Below are 21,267 nucleotides of genomic sequence, written 5' to 3' on the forward strand. Positions count from 1 at the left end.
TTACAGAGTTCATCCGAGACGCCAAAGGTGCGTAAGCACATCCACTTGATTGGGCTGGGCGGCGCATGGTTGCTACCTATCCTATCTAAAGGTAAGGTACCTTGATCCTGTGTGTCTCCTTCCTGTGGGGAGTTTGGTCCCTGACTATCAAGGCTCTGGGAACGACATCTCGAGGAACAGACGTGGTATAAAAAAGTATATAAATTCGTCTTGGGCCGCTTTGACTTTCACCCTGATCTCTATCATCATCAAACCGCCCCCCCCCTCCCTCCATCCACTTGTTCCTACTCTCCAGCACCCCAACCAACCCTCAACGGTACACACACCCTTCTCTCTAACAAAACATGGCACCGTTCAACGACCCAACCCCCATCGCCATCGTAGGCCTGTCCTACCGCGCCCCAGGCGTGGGCCGCAAGGGGTTGTACGACTACCTCTCCCAAGCCAAATCCGCCTGGAGCACCATGCCCCCCACCCGCTTCGACCAGCAGGCCTTCCACACCCCCGGCCTCGACAAGCCCGGCTGCTTCAAGGTTAACGGCGCCCACTTCCTCCCGGACGACATCTACCAGTTCGACGCCGCCTTCTTTAACATGAGGGCCGAAGAGGCAAAGAACTCGGACCCGCAGCACAGGATGATGCTCGAGTGCGCGCTCGAGGCGGCCGAGAACGCGGGCCAGTCCCTGCTGGACATTGCGGGAAAAAACATTGGCGTTTTTGTCGCTTGCGGCTCGCAAGAGTACGCCCACCGCGTGGCGGAGGATCTGGCCAAGACGACTGCTTGGACCGCGACGGGGATTGCGGCGTGCATGTTTGCCAATAGGCTGAGTTACTTTTTCGATGTGCACGGCCCGAGCGTGGCTATTGAGGCGGCGTGCGCGAGTAGTTGCTATGCTACGCATCAGGCTTGCCAGGCGTTGAGGAATGGGGAGTGTGAGGCTGCTTTTGTGGGGGCTTCGGCTATTTGTTTTAGTCCCAACTTGTGGATTACGTTGGAGAAGATGGGGGCGCTGTCGGCCGAGGGGAAGAGCTTTTCTTATGATCACAAGGCTGCTGGGTTTGGGCGGGGTGAGGGGGGTGCTTGTCTGTTGATTAAGAGGCTTGATGATGCGGTGAGGGATGGGGATCCTATTCATGCTGTTATTAGGGGGTCTGCTTGCAATCACTGTGGGAGGTCGGAGGGGATTACTATGCCGAGTCGGATATCGCAGGAGCGGTTGTTGGTCAAGGTGCATGAGGCTGCTGGGCTTAGCCCGGGGGAGACGCCTGTTGTTGAGGGCCATGGGACTGGTACGCCTGCCGGGTGAGTTTCTTTTCTTTTTGTTTTTCTTTTTCCTGTGGCCCCACAATAAATTCAGGGGCTGGAAAGGGGGGATGGCCTGACATGACAAGAAACTAATCTGGATATTTTCAGTGACCCCATCGAGGCTGGCGCATTCGCCGCCATCTTGGCCAAGGACAGGACAGAAGCAAACCCCCTGTACATTGGATCGATCAAGTCCAACTTTGGGTGAGTGCTGCATTCAGGTGATTTCAAGTTTGAACTTCACTCTGACCAGTTTCCAGTCATCTAGAAGGGGCAAGCGGTATTCTGGGCATGGTCAAGGCTATCCTTATGGTCAAACACGGCATCATCCTTCCCACCGCTGGCTTCGAGGAGATGAACAAGCGCATCGAAGGGAAGGAAAAGATGCGTGTCATTGGAGACAAACCAATGGCCTGGCCCGAAAATGAGCTTAGAAGAGCATTGGTGACCAACTTTGGTATGCGTTTTCTTCCACTCTAATCACTCGTGGGGAGAGGAAACAATGTGCTGACAGATTCAAGGGTTTGGTGGTAGTAACTCTGCAGTCTTGCTTGAGCAACCTCCCGTGTCGCCTGCGCTGACTGGCCACCTGGCTTTGAGGGCTTATACCAATGGCCATGCTGCCAATGGCGTCAATGGGCATGCCAATGGTACCAACGGTGTCAATGGCCATCACCATGTCAATGGCAACGGCATCAATGGCCACAGCACGAACGGGACCAACGGTGTCAACGGCCACCACCACGCTCCAAACCGGCTGTTTGTTCTGTCAGCCAAGACAGACAAGAGTCTCAATGCCTACCTGTCTTCGTTTGTCGAGTTCCTCGGGGACGAGAACCCCACGCCCGACTGGTCTACTGTCCGCGTCGACGACGCCGACTTTACCAAGAATCTCAGCTACACTCTCGGCCAGCGCCGCACACATCATCCATACCGTGTCGCCGTCGTCGCCAACTCGGTCGATGACCTGAAAGAGAAGCTCTCCTCGAAAAAGCCCGCCAGAGCCAAGCAAGACCGCGTCGTCGCCTTTTGCTTCACCGGCCAAGGCGCTCAATATGCCCAGATGGCTTCGGGATTGCGTCATTACAAGGTCTTCGCCGACGCCCTTGACCAAGCCGAGGACCTTCTCACCTCCATGGGGGCGACGTGGTCCTTGACCGAGGAGCTCAGCAAGGATGCTTCCGTCTCCCGCGTTGACGATGCCGAGATCAGCCAGCCGGCGTGCACTGCTGTCCAGCTCGCTCTTGTCGAGCTGCTCAGGAGCTGGGGAGTCACACCCAAAGCTGTCACCGGGCACTCTAGCGGCGAAATGGCGGCCGCGTACACGGCCGGGCTCATCTCCTTCACGGCTGCTGTTGCTACCGCCTACTATCGCGGCCAGGCTGCGTCGCAGCTGGCGTCCAAGGGAGGTGTTGGTGCCATGCTGGCTCTGGGAGTTGGCTTTGAGGAAGCCTCCAAGCTCATTCGAGATCACGCGGGTGACGCCTATGCGACTGTTGGTGCTATCAACAGTCCCAATAGCGTGACCGTGTCGGGTGATATGGCTGCCATTGAGGCCATCCACAAGGCCGCGGACGAGCAAGGCTTGTTTGTTCGCCGGCTCAAGGTCAGCCTGGCGTACCACTCTCGTCATATGGAGGAGGTGGCCGATTGGTACCGCGCGGCGATCCAGCCCTACTACGAGGATGAGTTTGTCGTTGTCGAGAACGACGACAGTAAGCCGGCCTTTGTTTCCTCGGTCACTGGCCGGGTCGAAACTGTGATTGACTCGTCGTACTGGGTCAACAACCTTGTCCGACCTGTTCGGTTTTCTGATGCCATCACCAAGCTGTTCTCCCAACAGCATGATGTCAAGACCGGCCGGACACCTAATGTCATTGTCGAGATTGGCCCGCACGCGGCCTTGAAGAACCCCATCAAGCGCACGGTCGAGGATCTCTCCCTCAAGTCCTTCTCTTACCTCCCTTCTTTGGTAAGGAAGGTAGACGGAAGCCAGGCGCTGCTGGACCTTGCAAGCGGCTTGTTCACCTCTGGCATCCCTACCGACCTCGGTGCCATCAACCAAACCGACAAGACCAACGCCCAGGTACTCACCGACCTCCCAGCCTACGCGTGGGACAAGTCAACCAGTTACGAGATCATGCCCCGCCACACCCACGAGCTCATGTTCCCAGGCGAGCCCTTCCACCCCCTCCTAGGCCGCAAAGCCGCCTCCAGCGGCAACGCAAACGGCCAGGAGCGCACATACCGCTCCCTCTTCAGCCTAGACGACATCCCCTGGATCCGCGACCACAACGTCTCTGGTGTCGTCATCTTCCCCATGACAGGCTACCTCGGCTGCGCGATCGAGGCCCTTCGGCGCGCCGTCGCCCCCGGCACCCCCGTAGAGGCGTTTGTGCTGAGGGACATCCACGTCGTCCGCAGCTTACAAGTCGAGGAAGAACAAAACGTCGATCTCCTCACCAAGGTCAAGCCCACTTCTACGGGTACAGCCAGTTACTCTCCCACCTCGTGGTCGTTCGAGGTGCAGATCCTGCACAGCGATACCAACTCCTGGGCTACGCACTGCTACGGCAAGATAGAAGCCGAGACCGTCCCGCTTCCTACCGAGAGCCCGGCTACAAAAGAGTCTCTTTTGTTGCTGCACCGCGCTGAGGCGACCCCGCTGGAGGAGCACGACCCCGGCGTTGTCTACGCGGCGGATGGTCTCCAGGGCACCCTCTACGGCCCGTCCTTCCGGAACACCACCCGCTACCGCAAGGGGGAGAAGTTCACAGTCATTGATCAAAAGCTTCGCGACTTGGGACCAGAGGTTGATCTGCTGAGCAAGTACGGCTCCCCTTACACTGTCGACCCGCCAACGCTCGATGGGTTTCTGCAGGGCGGTGGGTCGTTCAGCGAGATTGACTGGAAGAGGCTGGCGCTGATGCCCAACCATGTGAACCGCTTGAGGGTGTCGAACCATATCGCCCTTGGCAAAGAGTCGGAGCGGATCGAGACTGTGACGAGGCTGCTCGAGCACGACGCCAAGGGAGGGAGGATGCTGATGAGCGTGGCTGCGTTTGTGGTCGATGACGAGAGCGGCAAGCGGGAGCCGATTGTCGAGTGGGAGACCGTCACGTTCCGCGCGCTGCAGTCGGGTGATGACGAGGATGAGCTACCGGAAAACGGCCTGCCCGTCAACTGGCGGTTCGAGCTGCTTGCTCGGCTCGACTTGCTGCCCAAGGAGGAGCAGCTCAGGCGGTTTGCTCCCCAGAGGATCAGCGAGGAGGAGATGGAGGGCGGGCGGGACTTGCACGCGGCTGCGTGTTGGTTCGTGGACCAGGCGCTCGTCGAGACGGCCGGGGATGACGAGTCGGCTATCCCGAGTCATTTGGTCAAGTTCAAGAAGTGGGCCAGGAGGATTGTGGATGCCGAAGGGCCAGAGATTGAGGATCCGGTCGGGCTGGTGAGGAGGGTCAAGGCTATCAGCGCACAGGGGGAGTTGCTCTGCGCTATTGGGGAGCAGCTAGTGCCGATTCTGAGGAACGAGGTGCAGCCGCTGGAGGTGATGCTCAAGGATGGGTTGCTGACTCGGCACTACGAGGCTGATGTTTCAAACGCCTACTTCAGTCAGCTGGTTGGGGAGCTGGTATACGACCTCAGCAACCTGGAGCCCAACATGAGGATCTTGGAGATTGGTGCCGGCACGGCGGGCACGACGCTGCCCATTCTCCAGGAGTTGTCCAAGGACCGGGAGGAGGGCGCGTTCTTGAGTTATACCTTCACCGATATCTCGAGCGGCTTCTTTGAGAACGCCCGCGACGGCAAGCTGAAGAGGTGGTCGGATTTGAACCGCATCTCGTATGAAAAGTTGGACATCAGTCGGGATCCGGTCGAGCAGGGGTTCAAATTGGGCGAGTACGATTTGATCGTTGCGGCAAACGTGCTGCATGCGACGGCCAACATGATCACCACCATGAAGAATGTGAGGAGCTTGCTGAAGCCGAGAGGCAAAGTCATCCTGCTCGAAGCCAACAGGCACGCGCCCATCACACTGCCGTTTGCGCTGCTGCCGGGTTGGTGGTATGCCGAGGATGACTACCGTGACCGGGAGTCGGGACCGCTGCTTGCGCTGGAGAGCTGGAACAGGCTTCTCGTCGACACTGGTTTCACCGGAGTTGATGTCCTGTATCAAGATCACCCTGGCAAGCCGGAGCAGATGTTGAGTGCTTTCATGTCGAGCAGGATCGGCAAGGTCGGTGACGACGACGACAAGATTCAGATCACGGTTGCTGGTCCCCTCATGGATGACGACGAGCTCGACTATGCCCAGCTTGTTGCCGACGCCATCACGGAAGAATTTGGTCTGGTCACAACAATCAAGCCTTTCCTCGAGGTTGACGCCGAGGGTGAGGATGCCCATGTCGTCGTCATTGACTCTCCCCGCCACAGTCTTCTCAAGGAGGTAGACGAGGACACCTTCAACGCCATCAAGAGTCTTGCGATTCACAACAAGGGCATGCTTTGGGTTGTTCCCGAGCAAGACCAGGCGGCGCCGGTTCCCGAGGTTCACTCCATCAAGGGTATCCTGAGGACTGTCCGGTTGGAGAGTGAGCCCAAGCACATCCTCATGATGGAGGGGATCCCTTGCACGGCCGAGAGAGCTGATGGCATTGATGCCATCCTCAAGGTTGTCAGGGTGCTTGCGGATCCCGAGGTCAACGCGCTAGAGGATCGGGATTATCTCTTCCGCGATGGACTCATCCACCAGCGGCGCATGCGCCCGCTGAAGGAGCTCAAGGAGCAGTTCGGTATCGAGCAAGGTGTTGCCATCAGATCGGTACAAAACATCTGGTCTGGCGACAGCGGCTTGGAGATGACAATGGAGTCGGCTGGGAGCCCTGAGTCGATCTACTTCAGGCGCACCGATGTTCTTCAGGCACCGTTGGCCAACGACGAGGTCGTCGTCAAGACCGAGGCAGCAGGGCTGAGCTACCGCGACCTCAATCTCGTGTTTGGGTCTATTCCCTGGGCTCCTCCTGGTTTCGATGGGGTTGGCACTGTTGTCAAGACTGGCGATCAGGTGGCGCACCTGAGAGAGGGAGACAGAGTGTTCTTCTTGTCACTCGAGGGCAGCGGGTTGGCCACGTACAAGAAACTTCCCTCGTGGCATGCTGCTCGGGTGCCTGCTGGCCTCAGCAGCATCGAGGCTGCCACCCTGCCGCTTGCTTACACCATGGCCGTGGCCGCTCTTGTCCACACAGCCCGTCTCAGAAAGAACGAGTCGGTCCTCATCCACTCCGCCGCCGGTGCTGTCGGCCAGGCCGCCATTGTCATTGCTCAGCACATCGGTGCCCGCATCTTCGTCACGGCTGGCACCGAGGCCAAGAGGGCCTTCCTGCACGAAACCTACGACATCCCCAAGGAACAAATCTTTCCCAGCCGCACCCCACAGTTCAGGGACAGCATCCTCTGCGCCACGGCCGGCAAGGGAGTGGACGTCATCATCAACTCTCTCACCGGCGAACTCTTGCAAGAAACATGGTCTCTCATGGCCGCCTTTGGCCGCTTCGTCGAAATCAACAAGAAGGACGCCTTTCAGAACACCAACCTCTCCATGAAAGCCTTTGAACGGAACGCCACCTTCAGCACCGTCGACCTCCGCGCTTTGCACCAACACCGCCCGGATGACCTGAGAGATGTCATTGGCGAGGTCGTCAGCTTGCTGCAAAAGGGAGTCGTGGTTCCTATCCACCCCGTGACCGAGGTTCCCGTCTCTCAGTTTGCCGACGGTCTTCGCAAGCTCAAGACTGGTGATACCGCGGGAAAGATTGTCGTAACTTTTGGCAAGGAGGAGAAGGTGCTTGCCGAGAGCGCGCTTAGGCCGTCACCTCCTGCCAGGTTGGATCCCAACTCGACTTACCTTGTGACTGGTGGCACGAGAGGTATAGGTCTTGGGCTGGCGGACTGGATGGTGGAACACGCTGGGGCCAAGAATGTGGTTGTGCTTGGGCGCAGTGGCCCGGAGGGAGCTGAGGTGCAAAAGGTGCTGAAGAAGTATGCCGAGTCGGAGAATGTGAGGTTCAGGGCGTACGCTTGTGATGTTGGATCGAGGGAGTCGCTGGAGGATGTTGTGGCGGCGATGAGGGAGGAGGGCTTGCCCCCGGTAAAGGGTGTTGTGCACAGCGCTCTGGTGCTGAATGACAAGCTGATGCTGAATGCCACGTATGACGACTGGAAGTACATCACTGGCCCGAGAGTCCAAGGAGCTTGGAACCTGCACGAGTTGCTACCCAAGCTGGACTTCTTTATTGCGCTTTCGAGTTTCTTGGGTGATGGTGGGAATCCGGGTCAGAGCATTTACGCTGGCACGGCCTCGTTCTACGACGCCTTCTCTCAGTTCCGCGTCGAGCAAGGTCACCACACTGTGTCCATCTCCCTCCCCGTCGTCTTGGGCGTGGGTTATGTTGCGGACCACGGCATAGCTGAGAAACTCCAAATCACCCTCGGTGGCACGATCCGCATGCAGGATATCGTCACTCTTGTCGCGAGCGCCATCAGCCAGGGCCGCGACTCTCCCTTCATCAGCCCCGAGGGCAAGGCCGTCGCGTACAAGCTTCACGTCCACGGCAAGCCGCTGCATGACATCCCTTGGAAGTATTCGCACCCAATTCTTCTCAAAGACCGCCTGCACACAGACCTGACGGGCGGCGATGCCGAGAACCAGAATGCTGCCAGTGCGGCATCTACTGCCTCTTGGACCACGGCTTCTGACCCGCAGGTTGGCTTGACCGAGGCGCTGATTACCAAGGTGTCGGCCATGACCATGATTGCGAGGGACGAGGTTGAACCTGACGCGCCGCTGAGCTCGCACGGGCTGGACTCTCTGGTGTCGGTTGAGCTGAGGAACTGGATCAGGAGGGAGACGGCGGTTGAGCTAGCTTTGACAACGATTACGCAGGCTGCGAGTCTGAGGGCGTTGGCGACGCATATTTTGGCGACGAGGGCTCTGGTTGCAAAGTAAGGATGGTTTTGACAGTGGTGGGGGGGAGGGAGGGGTTTCTTCAACATGGTGGCAGGTTTGAGGGGTGTTATGACGTTTATTGTGTTCTGAGGCGTTCTCGTTAGATTGGCGTTTTTGGTTTGCCTTTTTGGGCTACTTCTTGCAAAGTTTGAGCTCGGTCTTTTTTTTTATCACGATGTTGAGGCATACTGGCTTTGATATGGACAGAACAGAGAACAATGAATGATTGCCACAACTATTGGATGCTGTAAATGGTGACATGATGAAGGGTGGCCAAGACTTTGGCATTGATTTATGCCTCGCCAGTGAGTACTTGCATAGTCCTCCCCCGCTCTCTACTTCTCTCCTTCTCGTTCTCATTCTCTCCTTTGCTCTCTAGGTGCCTCTGCCTCCCTCTTTCTCTCTCGATTCGACGCAGGAGTACATCCGGGACCCCATGGCGGTTCCGTCGGTGGCCGTCGCTGCGCGGTATTTGCTCCTGCTGCTCATATCTCTGTGAATATTCAAACCATTACTCCGGATTTCACCCTCTTTCTTGCACACCTACCCTTCCTCCTCACCAACCTCGCCTCCCGTTCCAACTCCCTCGCCAACTCCTCCCTAAACTCCTTTAGCTCCTCCGCTGTGTAAACCTCCCCCCCCACCTCCATTTCCATCCCTCCTCCACCCTCATCGCCCCTGCGCCGGAAACCCCGAAAGTTGCAGCTCACACACCGCATTTTTTCGTTCGTTTGGAGGTGCCCTTCGACTTTGTTTGCTGGAATGTTACCTGCACATTCCTACAACTGCAAAAAAAAAAAAAAAAAAAAAGAAACTGTTGGGTAATGAAAATCGCCATCTTGGTGGGGATTGTGGGCTTTTACGGGCTTCCAAAAAGGCCGGAAATATAAATTCGTCTGATGTGTGGTTATTTTTAAGCTATTACGGGATGTGGGGGGCCATTTTGTGGGCGGGGGAAGGGATGGAAGAGGGAGGGAGGGCGTTTGGGGGGGGGAGGGGGGGAGGTTGGATGTTTTCGTGATGTTGGGTGCATGGGTGTCTGTGGTGTTTTCGGGCGGATGGGAAATGAAAAGGGGATGGGAATGAAAACGGGGTGGACCGTGCACGGTAAGAGTGTTAACGTCAGGGTTTTGGGAGTCGAGAGGGGTGCTGGGGGATGGTGACGGGTTTGTTTTTGCGGGTGGTAACATTGGAGACGTAAATAAATGGATTTTGGGTGTTTGATCATGGGGCGGGGAATGTGAAGCCGATGTGGGACGGCTTCATCCACAATGGTGCTGCAGGGCAACCGAAGTAAATAAACATGGCGGCTTTTTGAGATTTGAAGATTTCACCAGGACTTTGCAAATAAAGTCTGAGGCTCATCCGACCATGTTTCCTGTCAGTCTGACGTTCTATGGTCCATTTTGATGAGTGATTAAGCTGAGGAGTTCAGATACCCAGACATCATTCTGAACACCATCAGCCTCGTTAATATTTCCAGTAGTTGCTGAAGCCTTCGACCATGCAGCAGAAGGTACACTTCAACTGCTTGGGAGCTTCTTGGTGGCGGAATCCACGAATACATCGAAAGACTCGTTTCTTCCCATGACGTGGTACCATGTGAGGAGAGAACAACTGTCCGCAAGAGGTTTGAGAATCCAGTATGTACAATTCTATTATCTATGCCCACTACATCTTCAATATCTATAAATGTACCAGCGTGTTCCGTGCCCGAGTTCCATGTATACCATGTGGCAGTTGGTCTCCCCGAAACGCCCCATCACCAGGTAGTTTACTCCATGTGGGCAGTCAGATCCACGACCGCAACGCCGCGTTTGAGGGCTGATGCCGCCGCGGCGTCAGTGGCGCTGGCCGTGTCGTTGCTGGCAAGGGTGCCATTGGCAGCAAGGGTGCCGTTGTTGGGAGGGGTAATGACAGCTCCGGCGCCGGCATTAGCATCTGCTCCGGCTCCGGCATTGGCATCTGCCCCGGCCCCGGCACCAACATTCCCGTTGTTCATGCCGCCATCAGCCCCAGCTCCGGCATTAGCGTCAGCGCCGGCATTGACACCGGCCCCGGCATTAGCATTTGCTCCGGCTCCGGCATTAACATCTGCCCCAGCGTTGGCATCAACTCCAGCATTGGCATCGGCCCCAGCCCCAGCATTGACATTGGCATTGGCTCCGGCACCGGCATTAGCGTCCGCTCCGGCGTTGGCATTTGCTCCAGCACCAGCGTTCCCATCAGCCCCGGCATTCGCATCAGCTCCTGCATTGGCTCCAGTTCCGGCGTCAGCATCAGCACCAGCATTGGCATCAGCACCACCGTTGGCGCCTCCTCCCTGGCCATTACCATTGCCATTACCACCACCACCACCACCACCACCACCCATGTTGCCCTTCCCCTTTCCACGTCCATTATCATCATCATCGAAATCATCACCCGCATCCGCATCATTGCCCTTCCCTTTGCCATTACCATTGCCATTGCCATTTCCATTGCCGTTACCATTGCCGTTGCCGTTGCCGTTGCCGTTGCCGTTGCCGTTGCCGTTGCCGTTGCCGTTGCCGTTGCCGTTACCATTGTCGTCATCATCACCGTCGTCGTTCTTGCCCTTTCCTCCACGGGCCTTGACACGGGTAGCTTTGGTCTGGCTTCTCTTCGTTGCGCTGCGAGGAGCAGTAGCCTTGCCAACACCCCTGGCACGAAGGACCCGGGCATATTGAGGGGCAGGGACAGCGTTTGCAACCGGGATGGCTGCTCCTGCTACTAGGGCTCCCTGATGTTTGGTTAGCTTTTTGATGGGGAAAAAGGGGGAAACAGAAATGCTTACTGCATAACGAAGTGTGATGGCCCTTGTGTCAACGCCAGTGAAGCCGGCGACAGATGCGGCGGCGAGGAGACCGCCGGCGAGGGCTTGAGCGAGGGTGGGGGCGTGCATGTTTGTAGGAGTGTGGATGTGGAAAGAGAACGGCAAATCTTGAATGGTGCGTGAAAGGAATGAGAGACGGCACAGCCGAAAGGAGCGAAAGATCTATGAAGGGTTTGAAGGAAGGACTAGAAGTGAAGATGACTGCCTGAGTATCCTGAAGAGGAGAACGAAAACAGGGACAGAATCTTGGACGAGGTGTCATTTATAGCAAGATCATTTTGTTACTTTAGATACAGGATGCGATCTCGGACTTTTCCCCATGCTGGCCACTGTCGCAAAAGGGGAGCATCAATCGGGGTCGAAAATCGGGATCATCTCAAGTTTACTGACAGCAAATGCAAAGCCACTGGACTTGATATCGGGCTTGTGTGACGAAGAAGGATTCAGTCGGTGTTGCGGCGGAAACTTAGATCGGGAAGATGGGCTGGATATCTTGAAGTGATGAACGTCTGGAGGCTGCATATTGCCGGCCGCATTTGGCGGAGAGACGGCTCCCAGTCTTTGGATCTCAGATGGAACGATCGAGACTGTGGCACAGTGGGCCTGTGGTGGTGACCTGCGAGGAACAGATGGCAGGGGGCGGATGTTGTGCCTGCTGTGCCGTTGGGGTGCGTCCTGATGAAGCCTCGCTCGTCAGAACCACCCCGCCAGATCTTGTGTTTCTGCTGGGCCGCGGGTTGCTCGCGAGGAGACACAGGGCCGGTGACCGGGCCGCATCTCACGATCTGCGTCTTGGCCTGCGGCGGGAGATCTGTGTCCTTACGGTCAGAAAGCTTGTATGTGATGGGGTCGTCTGGGTTTCACTGCCATCCTGTGGCCAGAATCGAGTTAAGCCACATGCTCGGTGTTGAAAGGAGTTGGGTGACGTAGTTACAGGCCTTATCTAATGTTTTAGGGTATTGCTTTGCTCCCAGCAGGACGAAGCACAAAGCTCACCATGCTCCGCGGTGGCACGCTGGCCGACATTGTCCTCCCCGACGCGTCCAAGGTCGCGGCAATTTGATCGCAATCGCGGCTACCATCCGTCACCCAGGCGGCCACTCCATCTGCAGCTGCCACAAACGAACTCCCCGCCCCCGCAGTCGCGATGTTTACACTGATGGTCCTCGCGCTCCCGCTGTTATTGTTGATGATCTGAACAGCAACCGTACCATCGACATTCCTAAAGGCAGAAGTCCTGATATTTGAGGGCGCACCCGATGTTGAAACACGGACGGCGCCCGGCCTTACAAATCGGCTCCAGTTGGCAAATGCCCACAGTCTCTTGGACGGCTCAACCTGTCTGTTGACCACCCGGATCATCTTGCTGTTGGTATTGCTGGGTCTGTCCTGCGCACCGACCCAGTACAGATAGGCTGACACATTACCGTTGACTATAGCACCGTAAATGTTGTTAGCCCACGTCAATCCCTCGCCGGCACCGCCGTTGGAGTACCAAGAACTGGTCCAGGCTCCATTGTTATCTGCCGCTTCCGTCATCCATGTCTATTCGGGATTAGCCACGTCATCGACTGGAGAGTTTTACAAGCCTTACCTTGTGACGGGTCGACAAAGGTGAAGAAGGCCCGGACGTGTACGCGTGTCCAGTCGCAACACCCATGGAACCCTCGACAGATCTCATCTGGTTGAGCATACTGTTCATGACGGACCACCCCATCGTATCGCAACAGTTGATGATGATGTGGGTCATGTTATTCCGGTCGAGCGTCGGCCTGAGTACCCTGATGAAGTCTTGTGCCTGAGTGCCTGAGCTTCTCATGGATGCATAGCTCGTACTGAGAGATTGTTAGCAAGCAAGACGTCTCTTGAAGCCATTGGACAAGCTTACGTGTAGTCAGGCTCGTTCAAGAAGCCCAAATGGGTAATTTCGACACCTTCCTGCTGATAGAACTTGAGATACTGGACCAGGTAATTGGCAAAAGCCTGCTTCCAGTCACCGCTGCTACAGCTTGCCCCTGACACACCACAAAGGCTCCCACCGTTGGCATCGTTGTTGTTGGTCTTCATGTACCCCGGTGCACTCCAGGCATTGGCATAGATTGTCTTGAGCCCGTAGGTCTTGACCGCCTCCTGAGATACCCAGACCTGACCGTTATCGCTCCCATCCCACACATAGTTCGGCGTAGCGGAAGGGCCACCAGGATTCCGGGGCTGGATCGACACCATCCAGTCGTCTCTCATGTCTACACTGGAACCAATACCGTTGCGCAGAATAGTCAACCCCGCGCCCTTGGTGGTTGAAAACATGAGATCGAGGAACTTCCGCTGTTGGTCCTCCGCCAACCGTTTCATGGTCACGGCTCGTTGGAAAGCCTCCGAGGCTCCGAAGCCGTCCATTGTCTGGAACGTGCGCGAGAGATCGACTGTGATTGTTGACGCCTGTCTGTACTCCAGCTCCGAGGTAGACGCGCCGCCAAGGAGGAGCAGACTGGAAAGGAAGGCGGTTAGATACATCGTGTCTGTCGGTCTCGCCCAGTCCCAGTCGAGTGAGGTTGAAGAGGCTCGAGGGAGAAGCTGAAGGGTGCAATCATTCCAGCATAAGTACCCCGTGGTATTTTATTTCTGTCCAATATATACTACAGTATGGTGTCCTGACTATTACACCCCGTTCATCTATCAAACGTGCATAAGTGCGCGGTCACAATTCCCTTGATACGAGCCCAAAGTTGGGAACAGACATTACTTCGTCAACTCCTGGTAGCACTCGCATCCCAAAACCAATACCTCTGACCATTCTACGCCTTGTCCCAGCGCCATCAGGAACGGCGCTACTCACCGGCTATTTCCCCAGGTTCTGGGCACTTTATCCATATTCCCACGTGTGCCTTGCATCTATTTCTACTTCGGCTATTTACCCATCGGCCGGTCGTCCTTGATGCAGCATGTTTGCGGGGATCTGTGGGAAAAGCTACTTTGTGATTGCAATTCTCCGGTTGGCGGAATATTTCTATTTCGTCTCTATAGCAGTCTCTTCTTTATGTTGAGCGATGAGTGGAGGGAATCAATTCAAGTTTTTTTTGAAGAAGCAATAACGTATTTGATAAGCGAGCGGATGGGAAAGCGAGTGGATCGATTTTTACTACCCTATTATAACCATCCTCAATTGCGAAACAACAATACTATTAACCTATTATAATTATATTAGAAATAGCTGAATCAGACCCTTCTGTAACCTCCTCGTACGTACGGATATTATGGCCAGGCTTATCGTATATACTATAGTATTAAACATTTATACCACCCTCCCTATATTATAATTACCCTACTCCTTTCTTTACATTACCTTTTTACCTATAGCTGTCACAGGTAACCCAACGGCAGGTCACGCAGTACGTGGGGGGCAGGACGTCCCCAGCCAATCATTAGGGAAATCAGGAGGCAGCCAATCAGGGCTGGCCAAAAGTGCTATGGCGCCAAGAAGCACGAGCACTCTGCAGGATGCAAGATGCTACGGGATGATCGAAGGCATAGCACGACGAGCACTTCGCAGGATGCAATGTGCTAGGAGTGATCGGGGCCGTAGCAGGGCGAGCACCTCAGGGCCCCGAGGTCTATATATACGGAGGAACTGGCTAGTGTAGATAGACAGTTCCGCAGTATGCAATTCAAGTTACAATCGTTGGTATGTAGACTGTTGTGATCGAGACAAGCCATTGTTGTACACTGTTTAGCTGTACCGAACCAGGATTATTCAGAAGCAGCCTTCAACCGGTATCCCTTTCAGAGGTTCTGGATAGGGGTTCGTCATACGGTTTTTCCTCTAAATTCGTTAAATTACGTAAATTAATTAAAATATCGCGTCTTATAGGTTTATTAACGTACCGGCGATAAAAAGTAATATAAAGTATAAAATAAAGCCTTACTATAGCTTTAAAACTTAACTTAGGGTTATTTTTAAAGGCTTTAAGTGCAAAAATAACTTTTACTTTAACTAAAATCGAAAATATCTTAGTATAGTGGAGGAAATTGGTATTATAGGTAGAGAGTTATATCGCGTGCGAAATCGATCCACTCGCTTATTATAGACGTTATTAATCTCTACTGGCCAATCCAAGTTCAAGATTGACATACGAAGATCGGACCAAGGGGATTTAAAGATCAGACCAGTGAATACCTAGTTATCTCGACTCTATCCAAGCATTGCTGCACTCCTCCGGATATGGGATGAGGTACATGGGTAGATTTGAAGACTCATTATCTTACTTCAAGTTCCTTTCTGTGATCCTGAGCCTGGACAGGCTGGCAGAGGCTTGGAAGTGTTTTGTGCCACCTGCATCAGTGCAACAGAGCTATGGCGTCATTTCACCAGACTCTTTGCCACTTGATCAGACGACATAGTTCTGAAACGCCATCCCAAAGATTCCCAAAACCTCATCTCTTCGCCGAGAGGGATATCCTAGCCTCATGAGAACAAAAAGACAGACACTGTCACAAGGACGTCAACATACAATCCCGGCCTTGAAACCACACACTCGGGTCACCATCACACACTGACTCGTCATGAGACACCGGAACCCGTCTTCGATCTGACATCCCGGGTAGCATTTCTACCGAAGCCAGCGGCGGAACAGGTCAACATCGACTCCGATTTCAACGATCCCGCGATCATGTCGCCCCGGACTTGACAATGAACCAAAGGCCTTGGGCACCCCCTGTCAGCTCAAACCCTTCTTAGTTCCCGTCAGATCAACTCCACCATGGGACCGTATTCGTGCAATCACACCACTATATCTTGATGTTTCCCCTTTTCCTTGTTCCTGTTTCTTTTTCTGGCAAAGACAACCATCTTTCTTCACCAACCCCTTTTTCCTTTTTCCTTCCTCTCTTCATTTTTGCCAGTAAAGCTCCGGGCAGAACTTTGGCCGACTCTCTTTTTCTCCTCATCCCCGTTCGCTCTTCTTCTCCCTCCCGGTCAAGGCTGAGGCCTTGCCCTCGTTTGTGATACCCCTATCTTTCCACCGGTTCGACACCGCGCCTCTCGTTCACTGTCCACTCTTCTCCTGCTCACCACAAAAAAACACCATCATGTACCCCCTTTCTACCCAAAACACCCTCCTGCCGCTGGCGGCCTTCCTCCTCCCTTCCCTGGTCTCCGCCCACGGCGTCATCCTCGCCGCCCAAGGCGAGGCCGACTCCCCCCCTTCCGTTGGCTTCATGGTCAACGACGCCATCGCCCGCAACTGCACCTCCATCAACCCCTGCCAGATGGACACAACCATCATCCGCGACGCCGAAATCGCCGCCGGCACCGTCAACTCCTGCGGCCGCACCAAGCTCAACGGCAACATCGACGTCGGCACCGTGACCGAAAACGCACTCGCCGAAGGCGCCGTCACGGCCGTGAGACAAGGCTCCAGCGTCGAAGTGACGATCCACCAGGTCAACGCCGACGGCGCAGGACCTTACACCTGCGACTTGGACGAAGGGTCCAACTCGGGAATCATGTCCCACGAGCTGGTCGTGAGCAATAATATCCCTGGACAGAATGGACTTAGTCAGGCTGCTGAGCAGGAATTCACCATCACGGTGACCATGCCCGATGATATGAAGTGCATCGGTGGTTCGACGGGGAACGTGTGTACGGTTAGATGCAGGAATGCTGCTCAGGCGGGGCCTTTTGGAGGTTTGATTTCCCCCCTTTTTCCCACCCTCTTCCGTCCAGCTCTCATAGGTACTGACACTGTCATGAAGGATGCTTCGCGGTCCAACAAATCGACGTTGAGCCCGCTATCAACACCGCCAAGGACATCACCACAGCCGACACGCTCGAAGCAGCCCAGTTTCAGACCTCGGCTAACCAAGCCGCCTTTGCCGCCGCTGTTGATGCCAACGCCAAGGCTGGCTCTTCGGAGCAGGAACAAAACCTCGCTGCTGTCGAGGCTATCCTTGGGCTGAGCACCGTTTCTGCCGAGTTTCCTACTTTGACTCCGACGATCAACACGGAGAGGATTGTGCCTACGGGTACGGGTGGTGCGCAGCCTACAGCTGCTTTGGGCAGTACTCCGTTCCCTGTTGAGAATGGTGACGGCAACAACGGAAATGGCAACGGGAACACCGGCAACGACAATCCCGACGCTGGCGTGAATCCATTCCCTGTTGAGGATGGCAATGGCAATGACAACGGGAACGGCAACGGCAACGGCGGTGGTAGTGGCAGAGGCAGAGGCAGGGGCGGCCGCAACAGGAATCAAAAGAGATACCACACCGTCGAGGAGCTCCTCAAGCGGTTCGTCCTCCCCGATGATGGCAACTAAGGGTCTCACAACTGGGCTGGCTCCAGGGATTGAGGAAAAGAGCGTCATCTTGTTTCCCCTATCATACCCCCTTGCCTAGAATATAGTAACGACATATGCACCATGGCTAGAGTACATAAGCAAGTAGTTAGTTAGCCTTCAATGAAACCACCCCAGCAACGAAAAGCTTATATCCCACCCGTGAGTTCCTCAACTCCAAAAAAAAAATCCGCGTTCACATTCTTCCCCCGCCCCAGCACCTACCTCCCCAGCATCCTCTTCACCCTTCCATTCTCGTTCCCCTCCTCCACCACCCCGGCAATCTCCCCACCTCCTCCTCGCCCGACGGATCCGTATCCCTCATCAACGGCGGCCTCACATAAACCGAATACCACCCTTCCTCCCCCTGCCCCAAAACATCACACATCCCAACATACTCCCCAACATAAATATACATCCACCCCACATCCTCCCCTTGCTCGCCCGTCTTTCCATCCTCCCACAACATCCCCTCCTCCTTCTTGCCATCACCTCCTTCCTCCTCGGCCGGCACCCACCCCCGCTTGACAACCGGCATCAACATCCTCCCCCTATCCATCGACTCAAGACAGATGTCATCCGCCGTGAGACAGTACTGCCACCTTGATTATCCCTCGGGAACAGATTGTTCTGACGACACCCACTTGTCGAAATGGCTTCTTACTGCGTGGGTGTCCAGCCCGGCGTATTTCTCCGAGTCAGAGAATATCGGTTGGGAGTGGGATCTGGCGAGGGAGGGGAGGTGGTAGATTTCTCTTAGGGTGGGCCTGACGTTTGTTTGGAGGAGGGAGAGGAAGGTTGGCCAGGCGGTTTGGGAAAGGGGCGAGTGAGTGGTGCGGTAGATGGGGAGGCCCCAGGGGGAGGTGGGGTGGTGGGTGAGCTGGTTTTGGAGGGTTTTCAGGCCGGGAGGGAGAGGGGAGGAGGAGGTCATCTTTCTGGATGGTGGGGGGGGAGGGATGGTTTCTGGTGTTGAGGGTTGATGTGCGGAGAGGGTTCGGACGCTTGGGTGGGAGGTTGAGGACAAGGGCATGAGAGGGAGGGTATATCGTTTTGAGAAGTTCGTTGGAATGAATGGTAGGGATGACCTGAAGGTGTCGTGTGCGGTTCTTGACGGTGAGGTGAATGAGAGGCACGCAAGAACCGGGGGTTCACTCGGGCAAAGTTTGGTGGGTGAGGTACCTAAGGCATTGGTTGTCCCAGCTCTGTGCTTATTTCTCATGGTCCGATCTGGCCAATTACAGGGCTGTAACACTCGAGAGCGCAGGCTTTGCGCGCTGGGAAACGGGTCGATATTAAGGGAGGGGCGGTAGTGCCATCTTCTCTGGCGTTTTAAGCTGCAGTACGACACGCGAGGTAAGGCTTCCAGTGATGATTACCATCGAACGACCGGAATAATCGTACACCACCAAGGTGGGTTTGATTCAGGTTTGCGCACAAATACCTACCTACCTTCCTCCAAGAGAAACACGAACTACTTACCTAGGCTATGTAGAACGGCCATCAATCACACGCCGCCCAGCACCACACCGCCAATGATCACCACCTGGCTTTCTCCGACTAATCCTGGACTGGAATATCATAATGGTAAACCAGCTTCCCTAGCTTCGGATCTATCAGCTTATTCAGCTCTGTCGCCGTGTTATAGAGCTCTTTGGCTGCTTCATTAGTAGCAAGGTTTGTCCCCTAGCCCGGTCCCAGGTTCGAGCTGATTTCCCGAAGCTGATACAGCATATACTCGGTTGCTTTTGTTGTCATTCGCGAAGACACGGCAGCTTCGTGCTGGCGCCAGACTTCGAGGGCGCCTGTCAAGCCCATGAAAGACTCGAGAAGTTGGAACTCGCGGGCAAGGGCGGCGCGGGTTATCTCCCAAGACAGGGTAAGATCGTTAGAGTTCATGTAAAAGAAAACGCCAAAGGTCTGATGGAGTGAGCGACGGATCAGTGGTTGCCTCTTCATGTTGATTTCTCTTCATGTAGCTACCTTTTGCATGACCCCCAAGGTCTTCTGGGCTGCTTGCATGTCGGAAGTTGTCATCACCTGTCGCATCAAGGATTGAAACACGGCGGGGGCCATTGGCTTGTTCCCGAGCACCAATGCCATTTGGATCTTGTTCGTCGTTCGGGAGGACCGACATGCCGGTTCGGAAAGCTGTTGATCCCACGATGGTGAACATGCGGTCGTTCGGTGTCAATGGTGGAGTCCACCCCTTGACGTCTGTGACAATGGCGCCGAGCTGTGGCAGGTGGATGTTCTTCGGATATGCCTTGTGCCACACATCCAGGAGGACTTACGGATTGAGCTCGCCAGAGGTCAAGCCTGTCCGGACCCAAGCCGGCATGATTGACAACTGACTGTGTTTTAGTTCGAGAATGCTCAGCGGAAACTTATCGGGTGTCCTTCGGCACAGAACTTACATCACACAAATGTTCAGCGTCATATCTCAGCTTTCCGGCAAGTGCAGGCAGGGCTGTCTGGCTTCCACCACTGGGCCACCGTGCCAGCGCAAACGTCCTTGGCCATCCCAAAGCCGGCCTTCAACTTCAGCGTCTCGGATCCGGAACCTTCAAAAGTCCCCGGGCCGGTTCTGTACTTCATGGATTTCATTATCAGATTCCCAGCGCCCTTGATGCCAGCCGCACTGGAACCTGCCAGTGTTTTGACCGCGACTGTCATTAACCTTCGGACTCCAAAGCTTGAGGGGGCTCTTGCTTCGAGTCCCACGCCTGTATGATCCGAGAGCGTGTCGTCGACCTCGTCATCGCTGTCGCTCAGGGGCTCGGGACCGTAGGCGTACCAGGTCTGACCGCGAACCGCGGATGAGCCCGCAGCAATAGCACGGCTGGTTACGGCCAACGTGTCTCTACTGGGCCCATCTCCGTTGGGATAATCGGCACCATCATCCGTTTCACCTTCGTCTGGGTCCAAACACCCCCCACCATCCAGAACAGAGCAAATCTCGGAATTGCATTCAGCAACCGGGTTCAGTGACTCTTCGTTCACTTCACAACAGAGAGCTCTCTTTCGCCACCCTTGTTATGAAGGCCCATTGTCAGCAATGCTGTCGTGGCTTGGAAGGTTCCTTCAGCACGAGACGCAGGACTCACAATTGCAAGGGTAATCGGCATCCCCATAGTCGTTCGTAGCCAGGAAGATCTCATGTCTCTCGCAGTTAGGAACCGCACAGTCCTTGCTCCCTACCCAAGGGCACTTCTTGTAGGGAACTGGCTTGTTCTTGAGACAGCAGTAGTCGTTTCCCACCGTCCTCCCCCAGCGCTTATGAAGAGATGAAGGAAGGGTGATGGAACCATTCCGCTTCTTGAGCGACTCATCGTGCTTCCAGCACTTTTCATGAATGTCGGTGGCGTAAGCGACCTTTTTCCTCGTCGGCCTTGCAGTGCTTGCCACTGCGGCTTTTGTGTCAGTTGGCACCAGACACAGGCACCTAAAGGGAAATGGAGATCTCCCGGAAAGGACCGAACATACCATCCTTCAGTCCAGTAACACCCGTCGTTGATCTTGTCTAGCCCAACCTGACAGCACAGCTGCTTACCACTACGGCTGCATCGATTGGTGCCAGACTCGCCAGGACTGCCACCCCAGCTGGATCCGGCAATCTTGATCTCGCCCTCGCGGCACTGCCCGTTGCAGTCACCCCCTGAACCGCGCCACATGCATTTGTCCTTGAACCCAGCCGAGATGGGACAGACGATAGGCTTGCCGCATGTTTTTCCCTGTTGGAAATTACCCAGTTAGGTAGTCAGTTCCCATC

At 55.2% G+C, this 21,267-nt stretch overlaps 6 protein-coding genes across 6 annotated transcripts; 3 read left to right on the forward strand and 3 right to left on the reverse strand.

Annotated features, from left to right (window-relative positions):
* Window positions 1-344: 344 nt before the first annotated feature.
* QC761_503750 (Type I Iterative PKS) lies at window positions 345-8,312 on the forward strand (the record flags this gene model as incomplete). The annotated part of the gene is made up of 4 exons (XM_062879599.1): window positions 345-1,303; window positions 1,415-1,510; window positions 1,567-1,763; window positions 1,828-8,312. 4 exons carry the CDS (start codon window positions 345-347, stop codon window positions 8,310-8,312), a joined length of 7,737 nt encoding a protein of 2,578 aa, XP_062730743.1.
* A 259-nt stretch (window positions 8,313-8,571) lies between these two features.
* Window positions 8,572-8,980, forward strand: QC761_0077550 (uncharacterized protein; the record flags this gene model as incomplete). Its single annotated transcript, XM_062872804.1, has 2 exons — window positions 8,572-8,617; window positions 8,692-8,980. 2 exons carry the CDS (start codon window positions 8,572-8,574, stop codon window positions 8,940-8,942), a joined length of 297 nt encoding a protein of 98 aa, XP_062730744.1. The 3' UTR covers window positions 8,943-8,980.
* Window positions 8,981-9,934: 954 nt separating this feature from the next.
* On the reverse strand, window positions 9,935-12,098 carry QC761_0077560 (uncharacterized protein). Its single transcript, XM_062872805.1, has 2 exons — window positions 11,128-12,098; window positions 9,935-11,073 (listed from the first exon to the last, which is right to left on the reverse strand). Exons 1-2 carry the CDS (start codon window positions 11,233-11,235, stop codon window positions 10,087-10,089), a joined length of 1,095 nt encoding a protein of 364 aa, XP_062730745.1. The 5' UTR covers window positions 11,236-12,098; the 3' UTR covers window positions 9,935-10,086.
* A 19-nt stretch (window positions 12,099-12,117) lies between these two features.
* On the reverse strand, window positions 12,118-13,680 carry QC761_503770 (uncharacterized protein; the record flags this gene model as incomplete). Its single annotated transcript, XM_062879600.1, has 3 exons — window positions 12,118-12,711; window positions 12,761-13,001; window positions 13,055-13,680. 3 exons carry the CDS (start codon window positions 13,678-13,680, stop codon window positions 12,118-12,120), a joined length of 1,461 nt encoding a protein of 486 aa, XP_062730746.1.
* Window positions 13,681-15,449: 1,769 nt separating this feature from the next.
* On the forward strand, window positions 15,450-17,643 carry QC761_503780 (uncharacterized protein). Its single transcript, XM_062879601.1, has 2 exons — window positions 15,450-16,849; window positions 16,918-17,643. Exons 1-2 carry the CDS (start codon window positions 16,252-16,254, stop codon window positions 17,478-17,480), a joined length of 1,161 nt encoding a protein of 386 aa, XP_062730747.1. The 5' UTR covers window positions 15,450-16,251; the 3' UTR covers window positions 17,481-17,643.
* A 96-nt stretch (window positions 17,644-17,739) lies between these two features.
* On the reverse strand, window positions 17,740-18,429 carry QC761_503785 (uncharacterized protein; the record flags this gene model as incomplete). Its single annotated transcript, XM_062879602.1, has 2 exons — window positions 17,740-18,093; window positions 18,163-18,429. The coding sequence occupies 2 exons, from the start codon at window positions 18,427-18,429 to the stop codon at window positions 17,740-17,742; spliced, it is 621 nt and encodes a 206-aa protein (XP_062730748.1).
* Window positions 18,430-21,267: the final 2,838 nt, after the last annotated feature.

Source organism: Podospora bellae-mahoneyi, chromosome 5 (genome assembly GCF_035222275.1).
Source record: "Podospora bellae-mahoneyi strain CBS 112042 chromosome 5, whole genome shotgun sequence".
NCBI classification, from domain to species: Eukaryota; Fungi; Ascomycota; class Sordariomycetes; order Sordariales; family Podosporaceae; genus Podospora; species Podospora bellae-mahoneyi.

Coding starts and splice junctions, on each gene's coding strand:
- QC761_0077560 (XM_062872805.1), bottom strand. CDS start 11,235: ATGCACGCCCCCACCCTCGCTCAAGCCCTCGCCGGCGGTCTCCTCGCC. Junction 11,074..11,127: donor CCATCACACTTCGTTATGCA/GTAAGCATTTCT, acceptor ACCAAACATCAG/GGAGCCCTAGTAGCAGGAGC.
- QC761_503780 (XM_062879601.1), top strand. CDS start 16,252: ATGTACCCCCTTTCTACCCAAAACACCCTCCTGCCGCTGGCGGCCTTC. Junction 16,850..16,917: donor TCAGGCGGGGCCTTTTGGAG/GTTTGATTTCCC, acceptor ACTGTCATGAAG/GATGCTTCGCGGTCCAACAA.